This window comes from Dicentrarchus labrax, unplaced genomic scaffold, assembly GCF_905237075.1.
Source record: "Dicentrarchus labrax unplaced genomic scaffold, dlabrax2021, whole genome shotgun sequence".
Lineage (NCBI taxonomy): Eukaryota > Metazoa > Chordata > Actinopteri > Moronidae > Dicentrarchus > Dicentrarchus labrax.
The window spans coordinates 2,289,932-2,305,604 of NW_026136717.1; the positions used below are offsets into that span (position 1 = coordinate 2,289,932).

A 15,673-nucleotide genomic window follows, 5' to 3' on the forward strand; every position below is an offset into this window, starting at 1 on the left:
GCTCTAATCTGGCTAGTAGATATTTTAAAGACCAACCAACCCTTCTGCTTACAGGACATCTGACCATACTACATGATGTACATTTTGGTTAACTAGTTAGCTAAGATGACCTCAGGAAATGTTTAGAATCAAATGTCTAATTCCACAGTTGTTCGTGTACAACTGTTGCCCCCATGTTTGAAAAAGTGCCCTCTTAGATGCCCCTATAGTAGATAAAACATGATAAAGGGTGCTCTTCATACGGACAAATCACGGTGCTCTCTAGGGTACTCTTCCAGTGGAGAAAACATGATAAAATGCCCTCTAAGATGCCCTTCTATTGGAGAAAACGTGGTAAAGTGTCCTTTAGGGTGCCCTTTCAGTAGACGTAAAAACAATAGTGACCTCTAGAGTGCTAATCCCTTCCGTGACCAAGCTATTTCTCAATAAATGCATCCCAACTTTCTGCTGTTTGATATTTTACGCACCTGTGCTGAAGAATAACTAAAAAAGAGAGTCTTCCACAAACTATTGAAATGAATTAATCAGAGTTAGGGTGCTAACTGTATGTTGTTATGGCTTTGAGCCCAACTTCCTGCATCCTGCCTTCTTTTTCCTTCTAACCTCTCTGCATCTCTGAACCATAGCATTAAAAACTTTAGAAACCTTTTTTAACTTTCTTGTGTGCTCCTACTTGAGTTAGCAATACCTGAATGATGAAATCTGCTATTTTGTTTTTCCTTTTTTTGAAGATAGCTGGTTCATTTCTGACAACAGCAACACAAAAAGGGGAGCTCAGCCTTTAAGTTTTTCAGCTGAAATATGACAGGCAACTTTGGGTGAATTTTGATTTCTTACCGATGTTGAAACACGAGGGTAGGCTTTAAAGTTTTAGAGCATAAAGTGATGGAACATATTCAACAGTCATATAAATGTCACTGCAGAGGGAAACAATTTAGCCACAGAAAGCCTCGCTCTGATCTTTCAAGCACTAGGATGCTCTCAAGTACATGCAAAACTGCAGGAGCGGGGTTATTTTTAATCCTCTGAGTCTCACCTCCTGTGCAACCCAAAGCCAAGTGAAGCAGATATGACACAAGGAGGAGGACTGCCTCCTTCTGCGCGTCCTTGATATTAACATTTGAAAAGCGGTGGAGGGAAACTTCTCATACACCACTAGTCCCCCCGTGTGTGATCAATTAAATGAGCATCATAACATTACAGGCAGAATTATCTGCAGCCAGCCACTAAAAAGCACCAAGAAACAAGAGACTACAGAAAAGCATCTGAAGAGAGCACAGATAATGAGACAATGCTTTGAACAAATGAGGACCTCATGGCCTGTAAAACAAAGAGGTGACTGGTTAACCACGTGATTAGAGCATCTGCTCTGCTCAAGAGTACTTGAGCAAAACACTGTGGTCTACATTCAGGATGAATGAACTTCAAGGGTAGTCTGATTATTTTTCTGCTCTTCATTAAGTCATGTTCAATAAGAGATTCATGCTAATTAAATTGTGACCCAAACAAGCCCATTTAAAAAGTGCAGTGCGAACTAAATAGCCCCTTCATCACTAATTTCAAGCACATATTACATCAGACTTAGCTGCTGAGGTTGACACTCTGGTGTCCTCCTAGCCTAGCACTGTAGGAATTACGCTCATATTGCACAAATCCACACTTCACACATTTACATATAATGCCAATGTTCACTGGCAGTGCAGGGGGGAGGGGGTGTTATATACATAACTACATATACATGTCCAGCTTTCATGTGGGAATCTGGGAATTGCATCCTGTAACAGACCAACCCGGTATCATGCCAAAGCATGTATTAAAATACCATGGCAGTGTCACATTTTGCCTCGCATAGGCACATTCATGTTATCAATAATAACTATGCAACATCTGGTTTGCACTTTCAAAAGTTGAGTTTGCAGTTTGATTAGGCTTAGATACCAAAAACTACTTGGTTAGGTTTAGGAATAGATCATACCTGACAAAATCAGGATTGACTTTTGGTTGTAAACAGGGGACCTGGGTCTCCTGGGTGAGAATCCTTTGAGCAGCCATCCACCCCAACCTCCTCCAAACGAACACTTTGGGTTAGGGTTAGGGTTTGTTATAATACTGCTGGTACTGCACCTTCATACACTTTTGACGTCTACAAAACATGACACTAACACAGTCCTCTAGTGCTGTGGCTCTGTTTGCTTTTTTTGTTTCAATTTCTTTTGTGTATTTTTTAAACTGAAACCAAGATCTTTACCTAACCATACCATAAATGCTTTTTACAGACATTCACATTAGAAATTACTAAAAATTAAAAAAAAAAAAAGTTGTTGGCATTGATCATTGAAAACAACGTTGGCTCTGAATGCAACCTGGGTTTTCCAGAATTGTCCAATATCTATGTGACTTAGACAGTGGTGTAGTGTGGGAGAACTGCATGCTGCTGCATTCTGGATGAGCTGCGGAGGTCAGATGTAGGCACACCAGCCAGAGGCGAGTTGCAGTAGCCTTGACACATGATGACATCAGCCTGGAGAAGAACCTGCCTTCCGGGATGAGGAACAGACGTATCCTCCTGGTGTTGAGGAGAATGAATCTGCAGGAGCAGGTTGTTGCAGCCATGTTGGCAGTGAAGGACAGCTCATCATGAGCATCATCAAGCCAGGGACACCACAGAGTTGTCAGTGGTAATGGAGACCTCCAAATAAAGTGCTTTAGATGATCTGGTGTTACTGTTGGCTGATCATCTGACTGCTTGTGTATCTTGCACTGTCAGCATGCTCACAGAGATCAGCAAAACCTGACTATAGTGGTGGCCTATTAGACACGATCATTTGAATAATTTTTGGGCAATCAGACCAGAAAATGCTCTAATGGCATTTTGGAAGGTCATAACATGTGATCAATTCTGTCATTTTTTTTCACAGTGCATTAGAAGCTAACTTGGATGTGGACAAAATCAGGGATTAAACTGATGGGATGTTGATAAGACAGACCTGACAATGACAAAAGTCATGGGAATTGATAGCACTGGAAGAAATAGATCAGGATTGGGCTTGGCTTCAGTGTTGCATTTGTGATGGGTCAGAATTGTTCCCTTTTGGTGTCCCACATGGTTTGGTTCTTGAGTTTATGGTTATTGAGCGGTATTCAGATGGCTGTAATCTGCAACTTCACCACCAGATGCCACTTAATCCTACACACTAGTCCTTAAAGCAAATATCAGTACATTTCTCTGCAAACAACACGAACCAAGGTTGAGAAGCTCAAGGCCTTCTTTGACATTTATTAATTCATAACAGCGTTTTGTGTCAGTGTCTTGAGAGCAATCTGCAATATAAGTCTCCTACAAATAAGCATTATGTGGGAAAAATATTAGGATTTATATTTAGGATATATTTATATATATACATGACAGCTGCAAAGAGGCTTTATGACCATCAATGTTTGACAAATAGCTCTAATTGTACATGGATAATGAATAGTATGCTTTCTGGTGTATAATTATGGTGACACAACAATTCTTTCCTGTTCAAATCATCTTAAACTGAATCTGGCCTGAATTTCTTCCTCTTCAGTTCAAAAATCGTATTCATATATTAACTGCAGTTTCTCTGGGTCTCCCTGTGACCCAGTGGTCTACCATGTAATCACAGCGTCCCTTGTTTGATTGCACCAAGGAACCTTTTTTGCATTCTCTCTCTCCCTGTTTCCTGTCTTTCACTGCCGTCAACTATCCAATAAAGGCAAAATGTCAAAAGAAAAAACAGCTTGTACTAGCTGCTTAAATTCGAAATGCCTATGATTATCCACTGCATCCTTTCAACTACTTTTATGACTCACGCTAATCAATAGGGTGTTTTCATATTATATGGACAGTAATGCCTACTGCCAGCAATAGTCTGGAAGGAATAAATGAGAATGCGTCTGACGTCAATAGCAGCTCTGTAAGCACACAACTCCCTCTCCCCAAAACCCCTGATCTGAATCACATCAATGACTTAAGGCAACAAAATCACTGTGCTATTTTCAAATATTAAATCCAGTTATGAAACCATAGCTGTCTATAGTCTATAGCAGTGATTCCCAACTAGGGGTGCTTGTACCCCAGGGGGCACTTCTGTAGCAGGGCACTTGGAAAGACTGAAGAGAAGCTCATTTATATCCACTTACTGAGTCAGCTGTAACACCTGAACACTAACATTACATAGAGCAAGCAGAGAAATGATTAAATGGTTGAGATGAATGGATAATAATCAACGTACTGTATCTATCTTTAGATAGCTACAGGTAATGGATAAATGGTTGACAATGTTAGCTGCAAGTATTAGAAGAAGTCACGAAATCCCTAAAGTAGTGGACAAATTACTGGAGATTGCTTTAAAGGGCCAGTGTCAGAAATAGAATATAATATTCATAGGTATGTTTTTATTAGTGTATGATCACCTGAAAATAAGAATTGTTGTGTTTTTGTTACCTTAGAATGAGCCATGTTAAACTGCCATGTTTCTACAGTAGCCCAGAACGGACAAACCAAACTTTGGCTGTAGATAGGGCTGTTGGCGTTTTTGACACGTATCGTGGCCACTGTAGTTGCTCATTCACACTTGAACTGGGAGGGTGAAGTGGACAAATTGCAATCTGCAACTACACTGCTAGATGATGCTAGATCCTACACACTGCACATTTAAGTAAAGAATAAGCCATTACAATAAGGCTAAAAGCTTTCGAAAAATTACCAGTTTATTATGCATACATGGACTAGAAGCCAGTCTTTACTTTCAGTATCACATTCTGGTGTATATTTCTCTCTGTTCAACACAATCTAAGCTTTCTTGGACCATCAGCTGTGCAAAATCAACCTGGAACCACCCAGTCCTCACTATAAGATCTTTAAACCCGATATTATCTTCTCCCCTCTGTCAACCAAAGGCATGATGTCTTTGGTTGACACAATGCTTTTCTCTCCCTGTGCAGTGTGAATGGGATGATGGATTTGAACGTGTCTGGGTCTAAGCTTTTGACCTTTCAGTGTAACAAGTAGCGGTGACAATATCCCCCCAAACGGAGCTGAGCAACAACAAAAAAAGCAAGCCATTTGTGCCACGGCTCAGTGAACGAGTGCAATGTCCACTCTCCCACTGGCAGGATAAAGAGTCACTGAAGTGGTCATATGGCAGAGGAGACATTTTCCAGATGAGGTGAAATAAATCCGTCTTATCCAGCATCCCCTCCTGCCAGCTAAGTCTAAATCCTCGCCATAATTCCAAAGTCAAAGAGAGTGAGCATGACACCAGTGTGCCGCTGTAGCAGGGGAATGGATAGACAATGACTCTGGGTTTCATCCTGGCCCGCCGGCATGCTCTGAGTGCTACACATCCACTCATTATAGAGTAAGCAGCTCGCCAGCACATGATCTGAGTCCTCTGGAAGAAACAGATAGCTTTTCTGAACTAGACCAAGCTGTGGATGTCATTTTGTGCCGGGCCAGATACAGCAGAGCGGAGGGCAATACAGCCAGTGAGCTGATGTGAGAGCTGGAACTGTTCAGATTGTTTGATTTTGCACAGGCCTGGGAGATGGAGAGGGCAGAAGGGGGAAAAAACACCACTGAGAGGAAGGAAGATATGTCTTATATTATATGTCTATATATGATATGTCTTATATTGCACAAAATGTTTATATTCAGTGTATATCAGTGCCTGTATACAGGCATAAAGCTCAGTGTTTGAATTTATATTGAACGGGTCCACTTACTCTGGTGGTAACTCAGGCAAAAGAAAACATGATGTAGTCTACTTAACAAGACCCAAACCCTTCCACATATTGTACAACTGAAGTTCATAAATTGCAAAAAATGTGTAAAAACTGGTGGAAAGAGTATTACAAGGCAGAATAATATCTCAAAGCAACAAAGGAGGAATTAGTATGGAGTTCCTGAGGTTGGAAAAATACATTTCATGTGCTAAGCAAGTTGTTAACTCGTTTGCACAATTCATCATCTTGTCCGCAAATCCTTTTTTTCTTGTCCACTCAAGTTGTCCTCTTGTTTGCACAACTTCTTATTGTCACAGGTTTTTGATCAGTTGCCAAGCTTCAAGAAGGCTGGTCTTATCTAACGTTAGAGGGCAGTAGAACGAGGGTAGAAGAGAGTAGCGATACAAGATACAAGCACATGAGATTGGCGTGCTGCTGAGGAACCTAAATAAAATGAAACCAGCACAGAGCTCAGAGCACAGCTGGCATCACTCACCCAGTCGAGTGAGTGGGGCAGAGGGACAAGTGGAGTGAACATGGAAAGTGAGTGAAGCTCACAGGGGTTCAGGTAAGACCTGCATCCTTTCTAGTTGTTGGCAGTCATGGTGTTCAGGTTCTGTTGTGGCCTGTCAGTACCTGGTACAGCTGAAAGGCTTGGTGGTAAATGGCAACTGAATTAAAAATGGAACCGCAAGTGGTGCCCTGCGATGCATTATTCATTCTGCCTCATTTTCATAACTTTATGCAAATTGATAAGTAATAATTTAAACACATTAGAGCAGAGGGAGGCTGTGCTGTGTTTCAGACATCCCACAATCCCACCTCTCACATTGTGGTGTCTCCCTGCTTTAAACCAACGCACCTTCCAACAGCTGATAGGGTCTTCAGCACTCAAATATTTGCATATTTGGAATTAAAATAGAGCTCCAGCTGCTTATATGATATATATCGTTTGCGATAATATCGTCATTGTTATTTTGACGATGTGCAAATTTCCATTATGGAGTATTTAAATTACTTCGCCAAAAATATTGAAACGCACGCGGAAACTCCTCACATCCACTTAATACACGGTGCATTAACGCTCTCTATAGCATGGCAGGATTCAGCCACACCACTAGTGGGCCTACGTGATCACGTCATGTGACCTCTCGCTAGCATCCTCCTTGCAACAGTTTAGCAGCGTTGTGATGGTAGAGAGAAAATGCAAACACCTCCAGTCCCTGAAGCTACCGGTACTTCAGATGATTTAGTGCCGAGACGTGGGTCTACCTCTCAAGTTGAAGTTTAACTTTTAACACCGCTGGGCGCTCGTAAAATGAGTTTGGTGGACACAAGCCCTAACTCAGACAATTCCAATCACATTTTAAAGGATATCGACTGATTATCGTTATCGCCAAAATCCCCAAAAATAACAAGATATTATTTTTTGCCCATATCGCCCACCCCTAATATGTATCAAGCTACAAATTGTGTCATGTGGTAATTTGACTGTTTGTTATTTCGGGTTTGTCTGATACAGGTTTTTGAAAGATGTTTCGATTATGTTCATGAAGATGCTGAGGACACATTTTATTTTGAGTTTATCTTTCTCTCCAGTACTTTTGTGAAGTGTCTCCGGCTATAAACAGATACGGTCTTTGAGCGGAGGTTCTGGTCTCTGTACAGGCATGATGGTACAAACCCTGGCAAACCTCACTGTGACAACAAGACTCTGGGAAGCTGCACACAGTCACTGCACCAGGCAGCTGTTTGCCAAGAGAAAGTTCCAACATGTGACTTCCCCTAACACAGAAAATGGTTTTAACACTTCTGTTTGTGTACAGATTAAACAAATTATATATGCAGTATTACTGAGCTGTAGAGCTATTGGTGTTTGTGAACTTTGGACAGAACCATACAAGTTGTTTCCCCCTGCTTACATTCTTTTTGCTAAGCTACGCTAACCACCAATGTTCATTTTATTGACTGATAATTTTTGTCATAGTTTTTGTCAACGCCATTTTTTTCAGTGGGGAAAATTAAATGATAACTTCATAAAAACTAATTTATGATGACCAAAACTAGGTGTAAATCTACTGACATTTTCATCAACAGCTAAAACTGGACAAATGTGTTAGGGAGGGACGAGATCGAGGAAGAGTTCATATCGGGGCAGATCTAGAGAAATATTAATGGGGTGTGCATGGAGACTTTAAGTCGTGCAGAAATATATTCGGATTTAATAAAAAACAATCACATATATCAATATTTGCTTAGAAAAGCCCCCAAACATTATTGTGGCACATTAGTAAAACATTGAATAGAAATATCTAAAGGTTGCATTAGAAATCTATACACGTTTCCAAATACATTACTTTTTTCATTGAACTTAAGCCTAAGAGTCTAAAATGTGGCCATAACATAGCATTCAATTATGTGTTTGTTTATATGGCTAAGATATGTTTTGCAGCTTCATAGAGAGTTTTATTTTAAGGGACGTTTTGCCCAAAATTAGCTTTCTCAATAGGAAAGGTTGTTGCATTAACTAAACTTGTAAACCCATTTTAGTTAAATTTACCGTATTTAGTTAAAATCCCATATTTAAATCTATACATAATATATATAAAAAATATACATATAAAACAATTCAGATGACTAAAACTAAATAAAAAATTGCTGTCAAAATTAACACTGCTGCTCACCACATGTATACATGAGACTGATATCCATCTTCTCATCTCAGTCTTGGAAAGAAAATAAATAGTATTCTCCATAATGTTAAATTTGCCTAATTAAGCCAATTATTTCAAACAGTATTACTATAATTACTGTATTTTAAAACTAAATGTGCTTAACAGTTTCAAATGAGACAAATCAATCAATCTACACTCATATAAACCCTACTGGAATGAACTTGACTAAACTACAGGATTAAATGGCTTTCTTTCAGGATCAGTAATTATGTTGGCCCAACTTAATTTAATGGGGTTGATTTTCACAAATTTTTGAATTGTAAAATTAGACTAGTAAATAAATAAAGTTGATCCAACCCAAGGAGATTAAGCTGGCCCAACAAAATAGCTTCAACCTGAAAGAAAGCCATTTCATCACATGGAAATACATTTTCAGGAAATTGTCTTTGAATCATGTCTAATAAATATGAAGCAATAATTTAACACTGACACACAGCAAAGGGCCACAGGTCGGATTCAAACCCATGGTCGCTGCAGCAAGGACTCCACCAGGTGAACTATCAGAGCACCCCGAAACCAGCACTTTATATTTATATATATTTTATATTTGTTAGCATTTGTAAACAAAGTTGACTCTTGAGAATTCTTTCTGCCACTTCCGAATTTGGATGAAGGAGTTTACAAGGAAACCTGAAAGCAACATTAATCAAATCCATGCCTTGTTTTCTGGAGCGCCAAGTCCCATCAAGTTCAACACAGTGAGATTACCACAGGATGGTAGTTGGTTTTGACTTCAAAATAAAAGTCTAAAAAACACTGTGGCATACAGTAGTCAGTGTGTGTCACTTGTGTAGTGTAATCATTTTAAATGAGATCAGACACTAGTTAGGAGGTAGACATAAATCGTGTAAATATCACAGTCAATGGTATTTGAGTGCCCCTTTAGTTTCTGTGGCTGAGGAGCTGCAGCTGTGGCCTGCAGCAGCTATTAGCAGCAGGCGGGACAGCTGCGGGTTATCAGGCTGATTAGCTCGCTGATAAATAGGCCAGGAAACAGGTGTTTACGCTCTCGAGCTTTGCAGAGAGGTTAGAAGAATGCATGGTGAAAGGACAGAGAGAACAGAGTGCGAGTTAAACTGCAGACTGTTCAGCTCGACGTTCATTTTGTGCACGCGAAAATAGTTGAATAAAGCGAATGTGTGTGCACTATCCAGCCAACTCCAGCTTTTCAAAGTCTTGTAACGTTTAAGGGACTCTGTTCAATGTCACTCGTACATTTAAAGTAACTCCCCACAGAATGAGCTTTTGAATTCACCCAGTGTCACATCTCTAACAGATTAAACTGTTAAATTCAAGTTTGATACTGTTAATACATTTCTAAAATTACCTAAACTTAGTGACAGTTACAGTAAAATTAATATTGGTTCTGTTATTTTACAGTATTTTCTAGCACCCCAGCTGCTCCCCAATATTAAAAAAACACTGGACAGCTGTATTATATATATTTGACGTGTTTTTGCAATTATGATTTTTTAAGAAAAGAAAAATGTGTTTGTTTTTTGTTTTTTTTGTTTTTTTATGTCTGTTGATGTGGTGCATTTACTTGAATCTGTGATATCTGATTCTTTCAGCAAGAATCCCCCAGACATGGCACCGGTTGTTATATTGCAGCAATTAAGACCGACATGTTAATCCCACTTCAGTAATGAAATGCATACATTATTTTACTGAACCGTTTTTGCAGTTGGTATACCAAAAATCAACATATTGACTTAAGACTTAAGTCACAATCGACTTGCGACTTCAGGAATTCCACTGCTAATTAAACTACCGTATATATAACATAATACGTCAAATGTAATATCTTAATGATATAAGATAAAAGTTATTTTAAAACAAAAAGCTTAAAATTGTAGCTGGTAATGACAGCTGGCATTTTCTACTTCTCTTGTGATATTTTCAGTCCTTTCAGGCCCATTCTATGGTGACATTGAAGTGCAACTTGCAATGGCAAATAGGAAAACACAAAAACAAATCACAAAAAGCAACAACAAATAACAAAACACAACATTTTTTTGTTTATTCAATTTGCTGTTGTGATTGGCACTTCAAGGCCAATTTTAACTGCTGTGTTTTTTTTTTCTTTTTTTTTCTTTTAGCATTTTGAGAGAGGCTTGTGATTTAAAGCTCCAGTGTGTGGGATTTAGTGGCATCTAGTAGTGTAGTTTTAGATTGCAACTTCCTCGCTTCACCCTCCCCTTCGAAGCACGAAGGAGAAACAACGGTGATGGCGACATGGGCGAAAAATGCCTATATAGGTTTGATTGAACTAATTTTACTGTTGTAAAATTACACTAAGGAGATTAAGTTGGCCCAGCAGAATGGCTTAATCCTAAAAGAAAGCCATTTCATCACATGGAAATACATTCCATGATTTCATTAAATAAACTGAAAGAATGACCATTCTAAATAAATAAATAAATAATATTATATGATGCCCAGTGTTTGCTGAAATGTTCACTCCTCGTCATGGCACTTCTGTTTCCATGCGTATTATTTTGACAGTTCGGTCCGGAAGTGGACTATTTTACTCTCCCGTGTTTGACGCTCGGAGGAGTCAGGCAGGGAGACAGAGTTGAACAACGGCGAGGAAAGGGAGGACGGTCGGCGCTACCGAGGGTCACAGGGATGTACAGTAAACACAGGCAGAAAAATGCCCAAATTTCACCGGCAAAATGCGGACGTTTGCTCGTTTTTCTTTCTTTTCTGTTGCTGAACGGCGCACTGGAACGAGCCAGCGGAAACACCGGAGAACAAGGTAAAAGAAAGGAGCGAACGTGCTGTGAAACTTCTTCTCGCATCTACAGGTTGCGTGTTAAATCTCAGCAGATACACTGTGAACGCTTTAAAGTGTGTCGTGTGATGTAAGTGGGTGTCAGCCGAAGCGGGAAATGTGTGGTGTGCTAGCGCTGAAACTTTTCTTAAGAGTAATTAACTCAGCCTTTCCGTAAATAGGAGCCACATTCCATTTAGAAATCTGCCAATTTAACGGCGCGTCGCTAGTCAGGCAAAGGCAAGGCACACATGACCCACAAGACCTTTCGTGAACAGGATGGATTCATTGTTCAAACTGCCATAGCCTGCATCCATAACACCGCTAAACATTACTGTGGTAACAGTGGTAGCATTTTACCAGCGGGTCTGTCTGCGGTTACTCCCTCATTCAGATTGGTTTGAGGGGGTAAATAAGGTGAAACCATTGTTAAAGTTGACCTTACTGAGTTGTGGCTTCCATGCCGAAATGAACACGGGACTTTACTTGTTCTAAATCAACTGAGTGATATATTTTCTAACGCGTTAGTATCTCGGTGTATGTGAGGCAACGTTAAATTGTGAGAGTTTTCAAGCGTGCTTCGGATGAGCGTGTCTTGATCTGAGCGCGTATCAGAGCGAGCGGCTTCCCGTTAGCCACATCTTTTTTTTTTTTCTTTTTCATTTAAGTTTAAGTAGCAGTTTGGCTATATTGGAAGAACGGTTTAAAGTGTGTTTAGTCTTGACAAATAATTGTTTCTAGTAAAGATATTGAAAGTATTCTTTTGTTCCAGCCAAACTACAGAATCAGCCCTGTCCTCTGAGGGTTGTCCATAAAAGGCAGCAGTAGAGAAATAGAGCAGAGCGGTACAGTAGAGCAGCCCACACTGAAGCCAATAATGAGCAGTCTCATTTTTATAGACTTTTTTTTTGTGTGAAAACACCACTATGTGTATTTCTAATTGGAATCTATTCTATGTAGTCTATATTCAGTGTTAAGATTCTGTCTGGTGGCACTCTGACATGACATGAAATTAACTTTTAAAATTAAGTTCAATGTATTCAGCACCTCCCTGCTCTCAGCCAGCCAGATAAAGGTCAGCCTGTGTGACAGTGGCCTGCCTGGTCATGTGGACTGAACTTCCCCAGGGCGAAGTAAGACTCAAAAACAATACCCCCCATTCAAAAAAATGGTTCCAAGTTAATGTAGTTAACAAACCGTGCGCGTGCGTTTGGCTGACTTCCACACAGTCCAGTTTTCAGTGAGAGAGCACAAATGTAGCTTGGATTAAAATGTCCAATAACATTGTCGGACTGTCAGATGCAATCTAACACAGCAGGCCTGCAGTCAGTCCGCTCCCTGTAACTGAACTGTGGTCAGTTTTGAGGCGGTGTTGCATTCCTACTGTTTGTGTATTGTATTGATAATTTGATTATCAAACCTGGTAGGTTTGGCATACATAACAGATTCATTTGAGTCAGTGTGGCCAAAGTAGCATATAAAATGTGAAGTTTATCATTTATTAGTTAACAAATGTATGATGATTATCATGAACACTTCCTGAGGACATATTGTCACTGCAGCCACTCTCGCCTCACCCCCACACAGGTCAGAGGTCACAGGTTAGCTACAGAGCTGCTAGGTATTAAGTGGCTTGCTAAAACACACTTGAGCAAATGTATGTGGGTGGTTGAACCTGGTTGTGTGTGAACTACCTGCTGCTTTGTATATCATACATGAGTCCTGAGAGGATAAGTGGATTAGTCAATCAGAAGAAATTCAGATAATGTTTAAGGCATTTATTTAATATTTACTGGTAACAGCTTCTTAAATGCCGTCTGTTGTTCATCAGTGTAACTGTGGGAATATGAGGGAAACACATTTTGGTGAGTTTATTGTGCGTCTGTCCATTTTGAATGTTATAGTGATCTGCAACCTAAAATTAGCGTTTTTGTCTATGGAGTCTGGTGGAGAGCGATAGCGTATAATCTGTTTCTGGTGAAACAAAAGTTCTATCTCTGTAGGGATCCTTTCCACAATGCTGTCAGACACTGACAATAACAATCTGAGTCTGTCAGTGGCAAAAACAGCAACTTTTAGTGGAAGCACTTTGACCGGTGCATTTGTCCCCAAGGATTAGCTAATGTTACATGTCAGCAGTTGTAGCCCGTTTTGTTGCTATTTTCTGATTTACCTTGCTGAATTAAGTGTTTATTTTGTCCAAACTAGCGCTGGTGATTGTTGGAAAGACAAAAAAAGATGGTCTTGGTTCTGTCCAGTTTGCGGTGTGTTTTAGTGCAATTTTCTCCTTGGCAAAATTACTGGTTTTGTCAGTGGAGCCTGGTCAGCCGTAAGCCCATTGTTTTGGTCTGAGATGCTGGTGTTCTCGTAGTACATCTAGCGGCAAGTGAATTTAGTATAAATAACCTTTTAAAGGGATGCCCTGGTAGTTAAGCTGGTTGTGTGTGGGCCACTATGTACCAGTCCTTACCGCAGTGGTTTGATTCCATTCCAGCCCTTTGCTGCGTGTCATTCCCTCCACCTCACTTTCCTGTCACACGTCAGCTGCTCTGTCAAATTAAGCCCCAAAATATAATCTAAAAAACACAAAATTTATAATGCAGTTCACAGCAACATGTAAATCATTTTCTTTTTTTAAGGAGTTGCATATGAACACAGTGACTAGTAAGCACTTAATTTGTGCTACTTGTCATATTTAATTTAACTACATGTCCCACACTTGTTTCCCACTGCTGGAAACTGGCAGCTGGTCCAACAGAAAAGGATTGTGCCACTTTTCCTCTCTGCTCCCCAACCAGTCTGTCCTCCTCCTCCATTTTACCATATTGTTTCATTTTTTTGTGTGTCAACCTAGTACTTTGTATCAGCATTTTCTTCTGCAGTGTGGTGCCAACCTGTAATGCACCAGTTAATTGGACGTACATCATAACTGGCCAAAACCCACTCTAGATAGAACAGTGATAATTGGCCGTACCTCTGTTCCAACTGCCTGCTTAAAAAAACCCTCCAAAATCACAATACGGCCATCAGGAGGTGGAGCTGATTTGCAGCCGTCAGCGGAACCACAGTCATCAGCCAATCGCATCATCCATCTGCCATCATCAGTTCATCTCTGAGCAGCGCCTCGGATCGTCTGAAGACAAGAGAATAAGCTGCACAGTGCAAACCTCAGCTACAGCGCTGACAGTTATTAGCAACACTGTAACATGTAGTGTAGGTCGATTCAGGGCACAAAATTAGCCCTGAAATATGCAAGTGGCTGGTAGAATTGCTCCACTCAGCAGTAAAAAAAAAACTTAACAATGGTAATGTAATGAGTGACTTGTCAGAAATGGAATATAATATTCATAGGTATGTGTTGAGTTAGTGTATAATCACCTGAAAATAAGAATTGTTTTTGTTACCTTAGAATGAGCTGTTTTTATCTACAGAGGGAGCGGGTTCCCTTCTGGCGTAGTCCGCCACGTTTAATCTGCCATGTTCGCTATAGTAGTCCAAAACAGACAAAACTGACACTGACTGTAGTAGGGGTGTTTTTGTTTTTCGTGGCCACCATAGTTTCTCCTACACACTTCACAGCCGTTCTTTTAATTTGATTTATCAAATGCAGACACGAGCGGCCACTAAATCCTACATACTGGTCCTTTTTTAATGAATGGTATTAAGATAAGTACTGTGCCAGATGTTTTACAAAGAAGAAATTATGAATATAAAAGATAAGCTTGTATGTTGATCACACTATATAATTATGTGACTTCTTTACAGGGTGCCTACAGGGTCTTAAAATGTCATGTGATTTTGACAGGTCTTAACATTTTATTGGACCAGTGAAGTTATTGTTACTTGTATGAAGTTATATTTTTCAGTCTCACTTGAAATGGGAAAAAATATTGATCCCGATTTTCCTTCATATCCTTCGTAGATTTTTGCCTAGTATGGATGTAAAATAGGTCTTAAATTGAATTCTTAATGGTCTTAAAAAGTCTTGAATTTAACTTGCACAAACCTGAAGGAACCCAGAAAGGACAGTACCAGAAAGTATTGAGATATTGAGGTTCAGTAACCAGCCCTAGTAATAATTGCACCATGATGTATTTACTCATTAACAGCCTTTAGTAGAATGTCATTCATTTAAATGTCAAATTCAGCTATTTGAATTGTTCCTAGAAATCGGATGAATTCTTCCCGCTGCGTAACACCAGCTTTGCAGCAATTTGTTTAACATTATACATCTGTGTACACCTATTTTGTATTAACCATATGTGTTTTTGCACATATATAAAATGTTAATACACATATCTTTAAAATATAGCCTTAAATATGAACAGACACATCTTGCTTACAAGGGCCATAGCTTATTGATTGTGGTGTGACGTGTAGGCTTGCTGGACAACCATGTGTGTGTTTGGCTCATCAC

General features: G+C 39.7%; 1 protein-coding gene across 1 annotated transcript in view; it reads left to right on the forward strand.

Moving 5' to 3' along the window:
* Positions 1-11,028: 11,028 nt before the first annotated feature.
* The window catches only part of adam19a (ADAM metallopeptidase domain 19a), a 193,090-nt gene continuing 188,445 nt past the window's right edge, over positions 11,029-15,673 (forward strand). The window contains exon 1 of the mRNA XM_051428536.1: positions 11,029-11,241. Within this exon, the coding sequence (XP_051284496.1) occupies positions 11,112-11,241 (130 nt within the window). The 5' untranslated portion in view covers positions 11,029-11,111. The remainder of the gene's footprint in view (positions 11,242-15,673) is intronic.